At 43.8% G+C, this 20,131-nt stretch overlaps 1 protein-coding gene across 2 annotated transcripts in view; it reads left to right on the top strand.

The window, feature by feature from the left end:
• Positions 1-20,131, top strand: part of MID2 (midline 2) — a 205,449-nt gene that overhangs the window by 179,347 nt on the left and 5,971 nt on the right. For both annotated transcript variants that reach the window (XM_081964109.1, XM_081964108.1), the window contains exons 8-9: positions 6,210-6,371; positions 13,773-13,980. In XM_081964109.1, coding sequence (XP_081820235.1) covers positions 6,210-6,371; positions 13,773-13,980 — 370 coding nt within the window. The remainder of the gene's footprint in view (positions 1-6,209; positions 6,372-13,772; positions 13,981-20,131) is intronic.

Genomic DNA, 20,131 nt, shown 5'->3' with positions numbered 1-20,131 from the left:
GACTGGGAAAGCATTCTAGCTTTGCCCTGACCCGCTATCTTTCCTTTGTGATTTAGCGTAAGGAATTCAGATGACCTCCTTTTCCTGATTTCTGAAATAGCACTTTCTTGAGAAATCTCACCATTTATGATGCATTTAAGTGAGGTTTGGTAGGTAGAAGCATTCTGGCAAAGCACAACCCATTGAACCTAAGGAAAAAGGGGAGAATATATCATAGATGAGTTCAGTGCAAGGAAGGAAAGGACGCAACCTCTCATGTTATGGTCTTAGTGCATAAGTTGAGATGTTACACTGAGATAAGTCCTCTCCACCTAGCAATAGCAATAGCACTTAGACTTATGTACCACTTCACAGTGCTTTACAACCCTCTCTAAGCGGTTAGCATTTTGCCCCTAACAATCTGGGTCCTCATTTTATCGATCTTGGAAGGATGAAAGGCTGAGTCAACCTTAAGCCGCTGAGAATCAAACCGCTGGCAGCTGGGAGAGAGCAGAAGTACTCTACAGTACCCCATTCTAACCACTGAGCCACCATAATTCCTAAGTTAGTGTTCCTGGAGATGGCAACAGTTAAAGCAACAGGAGTGAAAGATTATTACATTCATGGGCAATTCACAAAGTGGATTTCAATTGAGATAGGAATTAAAGTTAGGTTTTGTCGTACTCTCCCTGCTTTTCTAAGCTTAGTCTCCAGCATGTCAGTCAAAAGCTTAAGTGGCTTGGACGTTTAAACAATTATAGTCAAATGAAAATGGAGGTATGATGATGGTAATATGTATAAAAATATTTGATTCAAAATACTTGAGTTAGTACGAATTTTGTGACGACAGTGGAAGAGACGCACAGAAGCTTTTTGTAACCAACTGAGACACTTTCTACAGTATGTAAAGAAGGAGGATTCTTTGTGTTGTGTTTGTTTGGACAATTTAAAATTAAAAAAAACTTTTAATAAAAAATTATAATAATAAAAAAGCTCAAGTGGCCCTTGGCCTCCGATCTAGGGGCCCAGATCAATCCTCCCCAATTGCTGGCCTTGCAGAAGAAGAACTGCAAAGGTTGTTGATTCTGGGAAAAGCCAAAGTGGATGGGGAATCAAGCTGAGAGCCTCCGGGGCAAAGATGACGGTGACATGAAGGATCAACAATCATTCATTCAAGGTCGCGAAGCTTAAAGTCTGTTGACATGTAACAAGCGGAAGCAGCAATAGGTTTGAACTGCCTCGGGGCACAAGAAGGATTTTGCATCTTTGCTTTTGACGGGATAATCAACTTCTTATAGAGCCATCTTATAGGGGCTTCTTATAGAGCCATGCCATGCTGTGTCTCCGAGACCCTTAAGCCAAGTTCAAGGCTACCAGCTGTGTCATCCCACGCTGGGAATATCTGCCGCTATTTTGCCTGGGAACCTGATACAACGCAGCTCTGCCTGGAGCCTGAGGATATCTTCTCTATTTTATGCCCTTCCTCCTTGGTCTCCTGTTCTTTCCACCCCAAGGAGCAGGAGAATCCGATTGCTTCTTCTCTGCCAGCTTTAGCAGAACCTGAACTTCGCTAGGTGGAAACCTTGGAGGAAACAGCCAGCAAGATTGCAGAGGCTGTGTCTCCAGGCCGGAATGGGACTGTTCTCCTCGCACCCTTCACCGCCCCTTCTTCACCCCCAGGTTTCCGCCCCCAGCCATTAACCTCTACCATTTCGCCTCAGCTGTTAGGACCCTAGCTGTTTGCGCCAGCCAATGAGACCCTGCCTTCCTCATGGGCCTTTGGGAGAAATACTATTCACCCTTGGCTTTTGGGCTCTGGGACTAAAGAGGCAGGGTCCCATTGGCCGGCACGAACAGCTAGGGTCCTAACAGTGGAGGCGAAATGGTAGAGGTTAATGGCAGGGGCGGAAACCTGGGGGCGAAAAAGGAGCAGCAAAGGGTACAAGGAGAACAGTCCTAGACGCCTCCAGGCAGATAGCAGGAAGGTACAAGAAAACAAGCATCTAAGGCTTCTTGTAGAACTCCTTTGCTTTTTGAAGGCAACTGAACCATAGGGGTTCCCCCCCCCCAGAAAATCACCCCATGCAACAAAATCAAGTCTCTCAAAAAGGTGTGCTGCAGCAGTGAGCCACTGTACCATGCACTGCAAGAAGAATCAGTCTCTCAATCCTCAAGCCAACAAAAGACTAGCTGCTCCCTTAAGCCAATGATCAACAAGGAGACACTTATTCTGGATTGGACATGCAAGCAGGTGTTCGTCTAGGGGAAAAATGCTTAGCAAGGTTGATGGAAGTGGAAGGGAACAGATAAGATTTATGGAGAAAACAGGACAAGAAGTAATGGGGGCAGCAGGGGTGGGGGGACTAATCAAGGAGAGAAGCAACCTAGAACTGAGGAGAAATTTCTTGACAGTGAGAACAATTAATCAGTGGAACAACTTGTCTCCAGAAGTTGTGAATACCCCAACACTGGAAGTCTTTAAGAAGATGTTGGATATCCATTTGTCTGAAATGATATAGGGTTTCCTGCCTAAGCAGGAGGTTGGACTATAAGACCTCCAAGGTCCCTTCCATCTCTTCTCTTCTCTTGTTTTTTGTTTATTATTTATTCTTTTTTTAATTACATTTTTAAAATAAATTTTACAATTATCACCCCCCTTACCCTTCCCTCTTCCCACCTAACCTCCCCCCGACCTCCCAGAGCAAAATACAGGGTATAAACATTTAACAACCATACGCTAACGTAAGCTAGCTAATTTTAACATGTTACTATTCTTGTGCTTTAACTCCCCCCTTTATTAAACTAACTTTGAATAAATTGTAACGTTCTTTATGCCTTCATTCATAAGCTAACTGAAACTTTTTAGTCTGGTTTTTGTTTTGAATATAGTCAATCCATCTTCTCCAGTCCAGCTTGTACTTCTCATCCGAATGATCCTTCAAATAAGCTGCATTATTTATTCTAATAATATCAATACCGATAGAATCCAGTACAGTTTTTTTCCCTATATTACAATAATACAATAATACAATAATACAATATTGTGTCATCCAGACACGTTGGAGTATAGTTCCAATCATCCCCAGCCTGTCTGAGAAGAATTATAGTTTGATATATCTAGAGAGCCCCAGGTTGGAATATGGTAACCATGTTATACTGGTTAAAATGTTAGTTTTGGACCGACTTTTTTTATATCAAAGGTTTTTATTTAGAGACATTTGAGCACAACTTTGCTGCCTAATTTATGTCACAGATTTATTGTGAACATTTCTGAAGGGGAGGCAGATGGGTAAAATAAATCACTGAGCTTCCTAAAAGAGATTATCACTCGCCACAATATCAGCCAGGTATTCAGACTGGATTTGGCATTTTTGTCTACCTATGGAGACCATTCCAAGAACTTGGGGTTTGGCAGATGTGGGTATTTGATTACAGATATTGCCGCAGGATGGAAGATGTTGTGAGTAAAGCCGCCTTTTGCAGTTGATTGGTGGTGAATTTGTCAATGCCGATGGTGTCCAAATGGAGCTCCAGTTGTTTTGGGATTGCACCCAAGGTGCCTATTACTTTGGGACTACCTTTGCTTGCTTCTGCCACAATCATTCTATTTCTATTTGCAGGTCTTTGTTTTTTGTTTTGTTTTGTTTTGTTCTGTTCTGTTCTGTTCTGTTCTGTTCTGCTCTGCTCTACTCTACTCTACTCTACTCTACTCTACTCTACTCTACTCTAAAGATCAAGATGATTGCTGAGGTGTCAATGGAAGAGCTACCAAGATGGTTCAGGCTGGCAAATATTTGTGCCTGTATTTAGAGGCACCTGTTCATGCCACACACACATAAAGGCTATAATTTGTAAATTGAGAATTAGCAATTCAGACATCTTGCACAGGCAATGTTTATTTTTCTTTAGACACCCTAGAAGATCACATTCTCTAACCTCTGTTTACTGTTTGGGATTAGAGGGTGAAGAAAGGAGGTGTAAAATTAGACTTTGGTGATTTGTAAGAGATGTTATCTCCGGCGTCTGGTATTAAAGCTATCCAGTGAACAAGGCTTGTAAAGTAAGCCAGATAATCCACTTCCTGCACTTAGTTTGCCCATCTTATCTCTTACTGACTTTGTTATCTCTGGACTGATTTCCGGCTATAGATCAGAAAGGAGAGGTGTGACATTTTTTTTTCAAGCCCAAGGCCAGCTCGTGGCGTCTGAGTGTCTTGCACTAAAATTGCTATAGGGAAAGCCAGAGCACATTTTAAAAAGAAAGTATCTCTGTGTGTGTGTGTTTCTGTGTGTGTGTGTGTTTCCCTCTCTCTTTCTCTGTATTTCTCTCTCTGAGTGTTTCTCTCTCTCTCTCTCGCTGTTTCACTCTCTCTGTGTGTATATCTGTCTCTTTCTCTTTCTCTGTGTTTCTTTCTCTGTGTGTTTCTCTGTGTGTGTGTGTGTGTTTCTCTCTCTGTCTTTCTCTCTCCATACCTCACTACATCTATCTATCTATCTATCTATCTATCTATCTATCTATCTATCTATCTATCTATCTATCTATCTATCTATCTATCTATCATCTATCATCTATCATCTATCTATCTATCTATCTATCATCTATCTATCTATCTATCTATCTATCTATCTATCTATCTATCTATCATCTATCTATCTATCTATCTATCTATCTATCTATCTATCTATCTATTATCTCTCAATATCTCTGTCTCTCCCCTCTCTCTCCCCCCTCTTTTCTCTCTTCTCTGTCTGTCTCTGTCTCTGTCTCTCTCTCTCATCTATCATCTATAGTTACTCTCCCATCGTGTTTTTCCTTTGGTCACATGAAGCATGAACTCCCCAAAACCTTTGGCTGTCCATGGAGGTCAGGGTGAGGAGATACATACTGTGTGACTCTGAAATCTCAGGATGCTGTAGATTTTTCATATGCAAAGCCTCGCCATTGGTGGTCAGACTATGGGTTCACTTAATCCATACATATCCAGCAGTTGCTTCTGGGATAAGCTTAAGCAACCCTCCTCTCTCAATATTCCACCCTCTCCTGAACACTTTCCTTCTGGGTAAAACTTATGACCTTAGTTGGGTCTTCCAAATAAATTGTTCGTAGGTGGCTTCTCTTGGTAGGCTCTATTTGCCTTCCTGATCTTAGATTTCTATGTAAAATCTACTCAATTGGCTTCAGTAATCTCTTTTCAGCCCTACTTTCTTTCTACCCATAGTTTCTCCAAGCTGCCTGGTGAGAGATTTAAAGGATCTGCTGTGATGTGTTTGCCTCCTTCTGTTTCCTTCCTTGTTCCTGTTCCCTCTAGTGATTGATGTAACTTCTCTCTGCATTCTAAAGAGCTGTAGAAGTGGCTGTGAGGCCTGGAAGCCATCTTTTGCATTGGGCCTTCAGGCCTGCCACATTCAATGCTGTGGGAAAATGGGGAGGAGGGATTATATGGAGTATGGGAGAGATATAGTCAAAATAACATTCCTTTCTCGGAGAGTCAAGGACGTCTTGCCCTACACCTGGGGTGATATGACTGGGAGGAATCTCCAGTTTTGGATGGTGCCTGATTGGATCGTGTGGTGGACATGCGGATGCTGGGCTGGGCCTTGGACTTTCATTTGGGTAGGGAAAACCTGGAAGCTTTCCGATTCGGGTTTTCCCAGATGTGCCAATGTGACATCTCTAATAAAATGGAACTTTGAGGAAACTCAAGAACTCAGAGTCTTCTTTTGTTAGGGGTGTTATCCTGTTTCCCCAAAAATAAGACCTCCCTGTATAATAACCCAATCGGGCTTTTGAGCGCATGTGCTAAAATAAACCCTCCCCTGAAAATAAGCCCTCCCCAAAAATGTTGCAGCAGCCATGAGGTGACCACCCTCGATGCCTCCTGCACCTCAAAAATAATAAGACCACCCCAAAAATAAGACCAAGCACTTATTTCGGGGGTCGAAAGAAAATAAGACACTGTCTTATTTTGGGGGAAACATGGTGCTTGGAACCCTGACAGTGGCATGGTATGTCAAAGGTTCCAAATAAGCCCAAGGAAAGCTAAATACTTCAATACTACAAGTAGCAGCTGCGATGAAGAGGAGGTATTATCTTGGGTACCAGTTTCTCAGACCTTGAAAATCACCAGACGTTCTAATTTTGGCACAAATAGGTTGTTGTGTGGCTTTAGAAGCATTTTTATTTTACTTTTTTGGGACAGCTGTGTTCTAAATAACCCCTTTATTTCCCAGGTCTCTACAGTTCTATGGACAGCTGGATGATTGTCCCCAACATCAAGCAGAACCATTATACGGTGCATGGGTTGCAAAGTGGCACACGATACATCTTCCTCGTCAAGGCGATCAATCAGGCTGGCAGCCGAAACAGTGAGCCTGCCAGACTGAAGACGAACAGTAAGCGTTTTCATGGTTGGGACTTTCTTCCTGGTCTGAAGATGGGAGGGGAAAGAGCAAACCCATGGGGCATAGAAGCAGAAGCATGGGAAAAGCATGTCTAGAACAGTGTTTCTCAACCTAGGCAACGTGAAGGTGTGTGGACTTCAAGTCCTAGAATTCCTCTGCCAGCATACCTGGTGGGGGAATTCTGGGAGTTGACATCTACTGGTTTGTCCCTACTGGTTCAGCCGAACTGGGCCAAACCGGGAGGATTTCACCCCTGGGTCCACTGGATTTGAACAGTTACATGAGATTAAAGAGATGGGCCAGATGTATGGGAAGAAAGGACTCAGAGATAGGAGAAGGATATTGTATCCAGAAACCTAATATCACAAAAACCTATTTTAGTGGATATTTAGACCCAACTTCATTTGGCCTGTTAGAAAGTGGGTTTTAATGGATTCCGGGATCCTTCCCACTTTGATATTTCAATTTTTTCCTATCTTCAGTGTTTGACTGGATGTTTGAAATGATTTATTGCCTCCACTGCTTCCATCAGCTCCCTGGAAAGCAGAATGTATGCAAAAATAAAAAGCAAATCAAATTTTGTCTTGCGAGTTGAAGAGAACAGCTCAGCTTTGATGAAAATCTTTTCTTTTGGCTTGCTTGCTTTGTTTGTTATGAAAATGCACCACTCACAGATTTGTGAGGATTTTTTTTAAAAAAAGGGATGAATTGCTGGCTGGCTGGATAAGCCAAGCCCTGGCAAAAGCCTAAACTTTGGAGGGTATTGACTTGTGTCAATAAATTGCTCACAAGAAAAGAGTTATAGGGGAGAGGAGAGTGTGAGATGCACCGACCTTGTCTGCTACTCAGCCAAGTGATTAGGAGGTGGCCCAAGGCTTCACGTTGCACTGGAAGTCCATTTGTTAAATTAACCAAATATCCAATTGAGGATTCATTCACCTGTTAGCCAATGCATGTCAAAGAGGAAGCATAAATTGGAAAATGAGATGAGGCGGGGGATTCTGATTGTGCCCCAATTTGTAATCAGAGTCTCTTAAAGTAGACTTCACCATCTCTCTTTCCTTGATTTGGATAGGCTGCTTCTGTTTTTTAAACCACTTGCCTTTTTCAGCAAGGTATCTATCTATCTATCTATCATCTATCTATCTATCTATCTATCTATCTATCTATCTATCTATCTATCATCTATCTATCTATCTATCTATCTATCTATCTATCTATCATCTAGCTATCCTTATCTATTCCTATCTCTCCCTCTCTCTCTCTCTCTCTTTCTCTATTCTTCCTTCCTTCCTTCCTTCCTTCCTTCCTTCCTTCCTTCCTTCCTTCCTTCCTTCCTTCCTTCCTGTCTGTCTGTCTGTCTGTCTATCTATCTATCTATCTATCTATCTATCTATCTATCTATCTATCTATCTATCTATCTATCTATCATCTATTCTTCTACATAAAAGGTGTATGTATGTATATACGTTCCAGCGTAACTCTGGAACACCTCGAGCAATTTCAACCAAACTTGGTACACATATGACTTACTCTCTGAAGAAAAATACTGTGGGGGTAAAACACCCCTAACACCCCTGGGGGAGGTGTTAAGATATAGCCAGTTGTGCCTTTCAGTGGCTTCTACTGTACTGCCATAACTCTGGAATATCTCGAGCAATTTCAACCAATTACAGGAAGATTACTGTGCAATGTTAAGAATGAGTTACCCAGAGCAGGGATGGAATCTCTTTCTGTGAACATATTCGGCTAAAAGCTGGAGAGATACTTGTGATGAATGGTTTAATGTGGACCTTTGTAGGTCCTCAAAGTGTCACCTCCCCTAACCCTGATTCTAGTAAACCACCTGAGATTTCGGGGGTGAGATTGCCAAAACCTTGCAATATTTCCCACATGTACATAGCTAACTATAGCTATATAGCGTATAGCAGGGAGGTGCAGTGGCTCAGTGGCTAAGATGCTGAGCTTGTTGATCAGAAAGGTTGGCAGTTTGGCAGTTTGAATCCTTAGCGCCCCATAACAGAGTGAGCTCCCGATACTTGTCCCAGCTTCTGCAAACCTAGCAGTTCGAAAGCACGTTAAAAATGTAGAAAAATTAGGAACCAGCTTTGGGCTGAAAGGTAACAGTGTTCCGTGCACCTTCAGCTTTTGTTCATGCTGGCCACATGACCATGGAGACATCTTTGGACAGTGTGGCTTTTTGGCTTTGAAACGGAGATGAGCACCACCCCCTAGAGTCGGGAATGACTACCACATATTTATAAGAGAACCTTTACCTTTTAATAGTTAGGCTTCAGTACTACCAAGCAATGTTCCCATCTGTTTGCAAAACATAAGTTCTCCTGCACTCCAGGCAGTTTCTAACCACACTTAGAAAATCTGGAATATTACAAAAATGCAATTAAAGGAGAGGGGGGGGGGGAGAAGATGAATAAACATGCAGGAGCTGTCTTGCCCAAAAGCTCCTTCAGAGCAAGAGAGCCTGACAGCCTTCCTGAACTCCAACAAAGATGTGCTTTGACAGACTTCAGCTGAGCTCTGCTTCTGCTGGGGAATAACAATTGATTGGTTATGTCATTCCTCTCGCTTCTCAGCACACATGTTCCCATCAAATACTGTTCAGAATTTTCCTAAACTTGGTTGAAGCCAACTCTGCAGAGCCTGTAGGGTGGACTTGGTTCAGAATTGATTTTCAAGATCTCCCTACTTCTTTCCCTTACCGGGTCCGATCTCTTGTAGCTGTTCACAATATAAAACAGGCGATCAGCAAGAATTGGGTATTCTTCTCTGCCTCCTACTTTTCAAAGTTCTGATTTATGGGAGTTAGTTAATTAAAACTTCCCACATAGTCAAAGTTAGGCCATCAGTTATCAGTAAGAAGAAATGCTTTTTTTTTGAGTTAAGATTTATCAATTGGAAAAAGTTCAAATAGAATAAATGTTTCAAAGTGTTTGGTTTCTTTTTCAAATCCAAAACCAAGTTTAAAATTTATATTTGAGTGGGTTTGTCATTTCTCTGCTTCCTCCTTTCTGTCCAAAAATTGTTTCGAGTAAATAGCTCTTGAGGGGGGGGGGGAGTGTTTCAACCCTCCATTTTCTCTTTCTTTCTTTCTTTCTTTCTTTCTTTCTTTCTTTCTTTCTTTCTTTCTTTCTTTCTTTCTTTCTTCCTTCCTTCCTTCCTTCCTTCCTTCCTTCCTTCCTTCCTTCTTGGAAAAGTCCCGATCTGACCATCAATATTATTTATGTTCTCAATATTTCTTTGCCTTTTCCAGGTTTGATTTATGATTATGGGTAGATAAATTATCTTACTGGCTGATCATCTCTTCAGAACTCTCCTGTTCAGCATCTTGTCAGCCATATTTATAGGCTGTCGCCCCGACTCTGATTCAAAAGACAAATCTCCAACCTGCGAGGGCTCTGTTGCCTCCCCCTAGGTCTAATGAGATGCTGTCCTCTTGCCCCACCTCGGGGGGGGGGGGTTCCGGTCCAAACGGACCTCAAAGTTGGTTTGTCAAACAGGGTTCATGTGAGGCTCTTGTGAGCCCACACCCCCCACGTCTGTCCAGCTGAGGAATTCCAATTTATTAGAAGAGCCATGTTGGCACATCTGGGAAAACCTGACTCTGAAAGCTTCCAGGTTTTCCCCACCCAGTTGCAAGTTCAAAACCCTGCCCCATCACCCACATGTCCATCACATGGTCCAATCAGTCATTGCCACAAAGGAAGAGTCCTGCCATCCATGTCAATCCAGCTGCAGGGACAAGATGACCTTGACTTTCTGAGAAAGAATGTTATTATGGCTACACAATCCATACAATCCCACCTCCCAGTTTCCCACAGTAGAATATGTGGCAAGGTTGAGGCCCTATACAAAGATGGCTTCCAAGCCTGACATACTTATCAGATAGCACAGCTTTTGCACAGTCATGCATAGAGCTGACTGGATTGGTCCAAAAGCCACCTGCAGATCCTTTGCTGCACAAGACCTTGGGCTAAATGTGCCCTTGCGCAAGAGCCAGTTTGGGCTGGTGGTTAAGGTGCTAGGCTAGGAACCAGGAGACCATGAATTCTAATCTCGCTTTAGGCATGAAAACCAGCTGGGTGACTTTGAGCCAGTTCATCTCTCTCAGCCCAACCCATGTCACAGAGTTGTTGTTGGGGGAGAAAACAGGTTGGCGTGGCCAGCTTGATGCCACTCCCCAGACTGCTGCCATGTTTCCTCTTCACACTGGGTAGACCAGGTTGAAGCCATGCTGGCCCGATCTTTCCTCTTCACATTGAGTAGACCAGGACGCCCCCATGGGCCAGATCTGGCCACATCGTGGGCCAAATCCGACCTGTGGTCCTTGAGTTTGCCACCCCTGATCTAGATCAGATTTCAAGATTTCTTCCGGTTGAACAATTCTGTGCAAAATCTATCAAGCCTTGTCTTCTTTTCACAGCAGTAGCTGTTCAGATGCTCCGGGGAAATTCACTACGCTTGAACTATGCCTCTGTCGACTGTCCCCCAGCATACGTATGGCCCCATTGAGTTACTGCCATGGATGGCTGTTAATGCTGGCCGTGTGGTTGCTTGCAATTATTTAATTAAACCCCAACACAAATTCTTCCCCTTCCCTTGCCTCTTGCATTGTGTGAAATAAATCATGGCAGGCCCTGTATAAGGAAGGGATCGTTCTGCAAAAATAAAATACCACCAGCAACCAGCTTTTCGTAAGTGGAAGCACAAAGAGAATAGATAAAGGTTCCCCTCACACATATGTGCTAGTCGTTTCTGACACTAGGGGGCAGTGCTCATCTCCGTTTCAAAGCCGAAGAGCCAGCGCTGTCCGAAGACGTCTCCGTGGTCAAGCGGCTGGCATGACTCAATGGCAAAGGCGCACATAACGCTGTTACCTTCCCACCAAAGGTGGTCCCTATTTTTCTACTTGCACTTTTACGTCCTTTCGAACTGCTAGGTTGGCAGAAGCTGGGACAAGTAATGGGAGCTTGCTTCGTTATGCGGTGCTAGGGATTCAAACCGCCGAACTGCTGACCTTTCTAACCGACAAGCTCAGCGTCTTAGTCACTGAGCCACTTCCTTCACAAAGAGAATTCATCTTGTTAAATATGTTGACAATGGACTGCTCAGCCTGTATAGAACAGCATAGAATTAGTTTTCAAAAATCTATTGATGTCCACGAGAAGTTGATTGACAGTGGATTTCAGTTCTCTGTACTTCCTTCTATCAACAACGATGCAAAGATTCTTGTACCATTGAGAAAACCTAGCAGCACATCTAAGAATTCCTTGCACAGATTATAGCTCTATCTGGACTTTGATGATTCAATAGAGCTCGGGCTGTTGATGCAGTTAAGTAGCACCAGAGGATGATGGATGGCTTAGAGGAGCAGGAGAGGATCTCCCCAGGCAACCTCAAGTTTTCCCAGTCTTGGGAATCGTGGGCTTTGTTGAACGAAGGTTGCATTTCATCGCCATTTCATTGTCAGCCATGGAACAAAACTGATTTTCAGCTTTTGATTGGGGTCTGCAGCCAGAGCCCCATCCATGCGGGGAGAAGGCCCTCAAATCCAACCATCCATCAGTGGTGGGAAAAAAGATTGGGGAGCCACAAGGGCATGTTTCCCTACAAAATGTAATAACAGTGTTTTTGCTGTGTGGAAAGACTGGCGTTGGCTGTGGGGAGAAAGACTCTAAACAATATATGGATATTTTCTGCACCTCTACCAGATTATTATACCAGCACTTAAGTGGAGTTAGATTTCCCCTACAGTATGCCTGAAAAATTCACATTTAATGCAAAGAGAGAATAAAGGCTGCACAGAATTAGATTTTGTGATTGTCTTTCCTGCTTCACAAGATCTTATCCTTCCATTTCTGCCTCTTCAAAACGTCACCTGGGTTGTCTTTGAGCAGATCTAGAATACAAGGCACACTAGTTAATTTGGAAATTAAACCCAGTTTCCAGTGGGACTGTTTCTGCAGAAAACTCAAAGGGTTGCTTACCCGGTTAAGTTCCTTTTAATTGCACGTTGCAGTGGTGGGATTCAAATACTTTAACAACTGGTTCTCTGCCCTCATGATTTCTTCCAATGATCAGTTCACCAAACTGCTCACAAAATTAACTATCAGTTCTCCCAAAGTGGTGCGAACCGGCTGAATCCCACCACTGGCTACCTATATTCCCCGTCAGAACCCGAGGAGAAAATAATGATAAAAATTGGGAGGTATCAAACAGCAAAATACTATATTAGTAGCTGTAATTAATACACAAAAAACATTGCAGATCCATTTCACATTAAAACAATATAAAGTATTTATATTGTATACTGTATAAAGTACTAGCTGGATACCTATGCTTCGTGATGAAACTATGTGATCAGGCAATGCAGGAGAAATCCAATTCACTACGGTTTAATCTGTTGCCTCAGTGGTGGCCGGTGATTGAAACACATAAGGTAATGTCGCTCCTGCCGCATTGAGTCCGGAAGCAGTTCCATAAGTAGAAGGTGTAGACATTTTGGTGAGGTACTAACATTTAGTACCGTAAGGAGCCCCGTTCCTGAGTGAAGGTGGAACATCTGCCAGTTTGAACTGAGGTAACGGAATGTGAGGCAACTGGCAGTTGGAACAGAGTTCTTTTCAGGTGGGGAGGGGGAGTAGAACTCCTTAGCATCATAGCGTGTTAATTACTGTATAAGAAATACTAATGATCTGAAGGTCATTTCAAAAAATCTTTTCTTAGCGAGCACCTAGATGCCAAGAGGAACATATGTGCAAAATTTCAAGTTTGTAGGCTTTATGGTTCTGGAGATTTCATGATGAATGAGTGGTATTTGGTTTTTATATATATAGATTTATATTGAAATATAAGCTATTTCTCCTGAAGGGATTCTAAAGCATCCTGAGAAACAAGGTAGAAAATCAGAAACCTGTTTTGCAAAAGAACAAAAATTTGGAAAAATGCAAAGGCAGATTTTGAATCCTTGGGGTTATTTAAATAAAAAAATATTTATTAAATATTTAGCATTCCCAAAGCACCATGATCATCAAAAATGATTATATTCTTGATGATAGAAAGTATTTGGAAACTTCCTGCCCTCTACAGCTCATTTAAACCCCTTAATCCCTAGTTAACATGGATTTTGGCCAGCTGGACTTTGTTGGCGAGAGCCCGATTCAGAGTGCTTATTTATGTCACTTCTATTTTTGTATGTTTTCAGATGGTTTAATTATTACTGTGATTGTTAAGGAATCAGGCTCCTTTACAGAATTGAAAAAGAATGACAAATCATTGCACAGGAAGCTGGGAAACTATTCTTTTGGAGGGTGGTGGTGGAAATAAATGATTTGGATTGGGTTGACTTTCAATCTTGGCTTTCTTTTCCTGTAGGCCAGCCGTTCAAGTTGGACCCTAAAATGGCTCATAAGAAGTTGAAGATCTCCAATGATGGACTTCAGATGGAGAAAGACGAAAGCTCCTTGAAAAAGAGTCACACTCCCGAGAGGTTCAGTGGAACAGGCTGCTATGGGGTCACGGGAAATGTGTTCATTGACAGTGGATGCCATTATTGGGAGGTAACCCTAGGAACCTCCACCTGGTAAGTGGGTTGCGTTGGGTAAGAATGGGCTCCCCTAATGGGTTGCGTGGATAGGTTGAGGTTCTGTATTCTCTTCTTTCCCCATCATAAAACAAAGATAATTCAAAAGGGTACACAAAACCAGTGCAATGCAAGAGATTCAAAGTCATCAATGGTAGGCCCAGTGGTACCTCTGTTTTCTATCACTCAAATGTTAGAAGAGGGATCCACAACCTATGTGTTCTGACCGAGGCTTCCCAAGAGCATGAAGCAAACTTCTTGTCGCGTCAAAAACCCCTTTTATTAATTGACTGTGAATTCTGCTCATTCACATCCAGCAAAGTCTTTCAAGGGAGGATTTACAGTCACAGACCTTATCTGGCTTGGAGAGCTGCCAGGCCAAGATCTGCAAAACTTGACAAGGAGTCTCGGAGAGTCACAAACCAATGAAGTGAACTAATTGTCTCCTGCAAACTCCACTCCCCTTTTGCTCCTCTTTTATTTCCTCTGGGAGGGGTTATCCATTGTCCACCTGTGGCCTTACTCCCAAATTGACCCCTGTTCTTTAGCTGTTCCCTTCGTCTGGCAACTCTGCTCATGCACACAGTGGGAACAGGCTCCAGCTGTTCTTCTGCCTCAGTGATGTCTGACTCTGAAGGCAACTGATAACTGGCATATGGCTCTGGCCCCATCTCTGCCTCTGACACAGAGCCCTCATCAGAGCCTTCCCCAGACTCCAGGACCGGCCCATGTCCCTCCCCAACCTCCTCACTCTCCGAATCCGCTGCCAGCTCTGCTGGCTGCTGGCAGGCCACAACACTGAGGCACAGCCCAATACCGGGACATGGCCCATTTGCAACAGGACCGTGTGAGCAGCAGGCTGAGGCATGTGCGCACGCGCAATGTGGCTCACATAACAGTGGGCAGCCCACTCACGCAAGTGCCGGCCTTTGCAGCCCCACCCACAAATGAAGCTGTCTGCACGCAAGCGCCTGTCCCTGGCACTGGTTTAGTCATGATAAATCGAATTAACTCTACACTAGGCTAAAATAGAGTTGGTCCCTTTGTGGTTCAGTATATGGTGTAAATAACCCTTGAGAAGTGACATAGCATTTATACAGTAGATACCTGCAGAGCCAGATTGTTTCAGGACCATGGAGAGCTCTTGGCATGGAAGGGTATGCTACTGTAATTTAACTTTATTTATAAAGCTGTTGTTTTAGAATTGGCTTTTGACCACAAAGGTCTCAAGGAAGCTGAAGACTCTAACCCCTCTCCTGCTGGCTGCTGGTTCAGGTTTCTGAAGTCTTAAAGTTTGCCCAGGTTAAACAGAAAGCATCTAAACATGTGAAGAACAGTTGCAGGAATTGGGTATGTCTAGTCTAGTGAAAAGAAGGACCAGGGGTGATATGATAGCAGTGGTCCAATATCTCAGGGGTTGCCACAAAGAAGAGGGAGTCAAACTATTCTCCAAAGCACCAGAAGGCACAACAAGAAGCAAAAGTAATCAAGGACAGCACCAACGAAGAATTAAGGACACATTTCCTAATTGTTGAGAACAATTAATCAGTGGGACATCTTGCCTCCAGAGGTTGTGGGTCTCCAACACTGGAGGTTTGAAGAATAGACTGGACAATCTTTTGTCTGAAATGGTATAGGGTTTCCTGCTTATGCCAGAGGTTGGACTAGAAGACCTCCAAGATCCCTTCCAATTCTGTTAGTTTGTTGTGAAAATGACATTCTTGGAATCTAAGCTGTTTTAGAACAGGATGGCTATGCCTGGAAGCTGGATTATTCAAAAGGGGGTGCTGTCGAGTGCTTCTCTTGAATTGGGCAATCTAGAGCTCATTTTCCAGTAGGACTTTTCTGGGCTCCTGAATTTAAGGATGGACCCTTTGATAGACAAGATCCTCTTACAGAGTTTTTAAGGGGAAGAAGAAGCTATTGAATCCTTGCCCAGTAGAGTAACAGGAAGAATCTGTCCCACATTCATGGCAGCAGAATTAGTTTTTCTGGAAGAGCTTCTCTCTCTCTCCCTCTCCCTCTCCCTCTTTCTCCCCCCGTCTGTTTCTTTGTGTGAGTGTGTTTTTCTCTCTCTGAATGTTTCTATCTTTCTGTTTCTCCCCGTCTCTGTGTTTGTCTCTCTCTCTGTGTTTCTCTCTTTCTCTCTCTGTTTCTTTCTCTCTCTCTGTTTCTCTCTCTGTTTTCCCTCCCTCTCCCTCTCTCTCTGTTTCTCTCTCTCTTTCTCTCTCTGTGTTTCTCTCTCTCTCTGTTTGTCTCTCTCTCTTTCTCCCCCCTCTCTCTGTTTCTCCCTCTGTGTGTTTCTCTCTGTGTGTGTTTCTCTCTCTGTGTTTCTCTCTGTGTTTCTCCCCCCCTTTGTTTCTCCCTCTGTGTGTTTCTCTCTCTCTGTTTCTCCCTCTGTGTGTTTCTCTCTCTGTTTCTCCCTCTGTGTGTTTCTCTCTCTCTGTTTCACCCTCTGTGTGTTTCTCTCTGTGTGTGTTTCTCTCTCTCTGTTTCTCCCTCTGTGTGTTTCTCTCTCTCTGTTTCTCCCTCTGTGTGTTTCTCTCTCTCTGTTTCTCCCCCCTCTCTCTGTTTCTCCTTCTGTGTGTTTCTCCCTCTGTGTGTTTCTCTCTGTGTGTGTTTCTCTCTCTGTTTCTGTTTCTCTCTCTCTTCCCCGGAAACCCGTGTTTCTCTGAGAGCCATTTTCCATTCAGCCTCTTCCACTGGAAGGCTTCAGGAGTGGCACGCGGGCAGTGTCTACTCTTCCCAAGGTTCATGAGCAGCACACCCACTCGCTCTGTGCTGCAGGGAAGGAGGGCAGGAATAATTGAGCTGGGCTACGGCTGTGATTCAAAGCAGCCCTCGAGCGTGTGTCATACAGAAATGCACTGATCAAAGGCACAGCAGGGACCTGCGGCTTTCAGTGGTTGCAATTGAAATGTCATCAGCCCTCATCTCCCGCATGCAGTCGCTGTGGTTGCCCTTCTCTAAGCCAATCTCCATTCTTCTTTTGTCTTCCTCCCACAAAGCCGTGGACCTCAGTTTAAAGAGAAGGCTGTTTTGGGAGCCCACAGAGTCGGGAAGTTATTTCAAACCAGGTGTTCATGAAAACACTTTATCAGTTCCTGGTGTCTTTCATTAGGTTTTCGCCGTGTTATTAGTGAAGAGTCTCTTTCGTTGGAAGAGCAGAGTAGCGGATCAAAGGTTGAGCTACTTTGCTTTGCAAAGCAAAGCTTAGAAAGGACTGTGAGGCTCGATAAACACAAAACTTTTACTAAATACCAAGTCGTGGTAACTCTATTTTTCACGGTGAGCTTCTTTACAAAAAACAAAAACAAAATAGGTCTTTGGGATTATTTTGGGGACATTCAGGGCTTGAAATTCTCTTGCTATTGTAGTAATAGTTGTAACTATTGTTGTTGTACAACAATAGCAGTAACTATTACTAATAGTGGTAATTAGTTGTAACTAATTATTACTATTAGCACTAGAAATAGCACTTAGACATATACCGCTTCACAGTGCTTTACAGCCCTCTCTAAGCGGTGTAGAGTCAGCCTATGGCCCCCAACAATTTGGGTCCTCATTTTACCCACCTCGGAAGGATGGAAGGCTGAGTCAACGTTGAGCTGGTCAAGATCAAACTGCTGGCAATGGGCAGAGTTGGTCTGCAATTCTGCATTCTAACTAGTGTGCCACCATGGCTCCTTCCTTCCTTCCTTCCTTCCTTCCTTCCTTCCTTCCTTCCTTCCTTCCTTCCTTCCTTCCTTCCCAATAGCACTTAGGCTTATATAGCGCTTTACAGCCCTCTCTAAGTGGTTTACAGAGTCAGCCTATTGCCCCCAACAACCTGGGTCCTCATTTTACCCACTTCGGAAGGATGGAAGGCTGAGTCAACTTTGAGCCTGGTGAGATTTGAACTCTAGGCTGTGGGCAAAGCTACCCTGCAATACTTCATTTTAACTACTGTGCCATCTATTAGCAATAGCACTTATATACCACTTCATAGTCTTTTACAGCCCCCTCTAAGCGATTTACAGAGGCAGCCTATTGCCCTCCAACAATCTGGGTCCTCATTTTACCCACCTCGGAAGGATGGAAGGATGAGTCAACCTTGAGCCTGGGGAGATTTGAACTGCTGAACTGCAGCTAGCAATCAGCTGAAGTAGCCTGCAGTACTGCACTCTAGCCACTGCACCACCTCGCTCTTACTGTGCAACTTACTATGCAACTATTACTGTAGTAATAGTGGTAACAGTAGTTGTAGAGTGATACAACCATTGCTGTAGTTATAGTTGTAACTCTTGTTCCTGTAATAATAGTTGTAACTAGTTATAACAGGTAGCCCTCAACTTACAACCCCAATGGGACCCGCAATTTCGGTTGCTGACCACGATAGATGTTAAGTGTATTCTGCCCCATTTTATGACCTTCTGGCCACAGTTGTTAAGTGAATCACTGCAATTGTTAAGTTAGTATCCTAATTGCTGAGTGAATGTGGCTTCCCCCATTGACTGTTATCTGAAGGTCGCAAAATGGAACCCTATCATGTGACTCTGGGACACTGCAACCGTCATCAATACGAGTCATTTGCCAAGTGTCTGAATTTTGATCATTGTGGGGATGAGGGCTGTGGTTGACCTCTGGAGAGGGGGCGGGGAGTGTGGCCGACTGGGTGGGCATGGCCGCCTTGATGCCACTCTCCAAACTTCTGCCATGTTTCCTCTTCTGGGTAGACCAGGCCAAAGCAGTATTGGGTAGACGGGGCTGAAGCCGCACTGGGTAGACCGGGCTGAAGTGACACGAGCTGGCCCCCTACATTTTCCAGGATGGCCCTGTGGGCCTTGTGTTTGACACCCCTGTTATAGGCTCTCCGTTATAGAATGACAACCCTTTTCTGCTTCACCTGATGTACGCAGTGGATGAGAAAGGTGGGAGGAGTTTCTGTGCAGGTTTGGGGAACTGCAAAGAAAGATCCAACTTAGCAAGGCAAGAGCTAAAGAGAGTGAAATGCACCATCCTAATAGCTGGACTGTGAAATAGGAGTGCACACTTCACCGTTCTCCCATCATTTGCATTTGACGCAGCATGAAATTAAGAATTCTACACACCTGCTTTAACAACGGCAAGAGGTCGATGGGCGTAGCTGGGCGATGACTTTTTTGTGATGGGAGAATTCTCTGCCTTCCCTCCTTCCCCCCTCCCCACACACTTACACACAAACACACACAGACACATCCCTACCTCTGTATGTGCATGCCAAACCATACTTCGTTTTGTTTGATCGACGTGGAAATTCCCACGGCAGCTTGCCAAGCATTACAGTGAGAGTAGAACTAACGCAGGGACTTTGAAGCACAACGCAAAAGGGCTGTAGAATGAGAAACACAAAACCATGCAGAAATTGTGTTGGGTATTTTAATAGTCTGGGGGGAAGTAAAAGTAGCTTTTGCTTCCACGATTTATTTGATTTGGTCATTTTTACTCCCATAAAGTGAGGATGTCAGTGTTGCAAGCAATGCGCCCGTTGAAAGCACAACTCCGAGGCAAGAAGAGTCCTCAAAGAACCATTTATTGGATACATCATATCTGCACAGCTGGAGAAAACTGACTCTGAAAGTTCCCACTGTTTTCACCTAACTAAAAAGCGAAAGTTCCCCTTTTCCCCCTCCCCAGGCATCAGTCATATTGTCCAATACAGTAGAGTTATTCTACTCCTCCTCTTCCCCTCCACCCGTTGAAATGTCCTTGGTTCCCACAGGAAAACCATAAAAATGGCCTCAGCTAGGTTCGCTTCAGGGTTGACAGAGGGTGAATATTGCTCACTATGATTTGCAAAACAATTCTGTGTGTGAGAGAGACTTGACTCAAAGAAACAGCAGCAAGCATAGAGCTAGCTGAGAGTCACATTGTTGTGTTGGCTAAAGGCACCAGACTAAAAACTGGAAGAAAGTGGATTCTAGTCCCTCCTTGGGCATGAATTCATTTGGGTGACTCTGGGCCGTTCTTCCTTGTCAACCCTGGGAAGAAGAAGGCAAAGGCACACCACTTCTATTTAAAAAACTGCATAGGTTGGTCTGTGATTGGTCTGTTTAGTTGCCAGGAGCCAAGACTCACTTGAAGGCACACTAAAATAAAGTTGGCTAAGGTGTGATCTAGTTGGATGAAGTTT

Source organism: Natrix helvetica, assembly GCF_964273705.1.
Source record: "Natrix helvetica genome assembly, chromosome: 11".
NCBI lineage: Eukaryota > Metazoa > Chordata > Lepidosauria > Squamata > Natricidae > Natrix > Natrix helvetica.
This window is presented reverse-complemented; position numbering and strand designations above follow the sequence as displayed.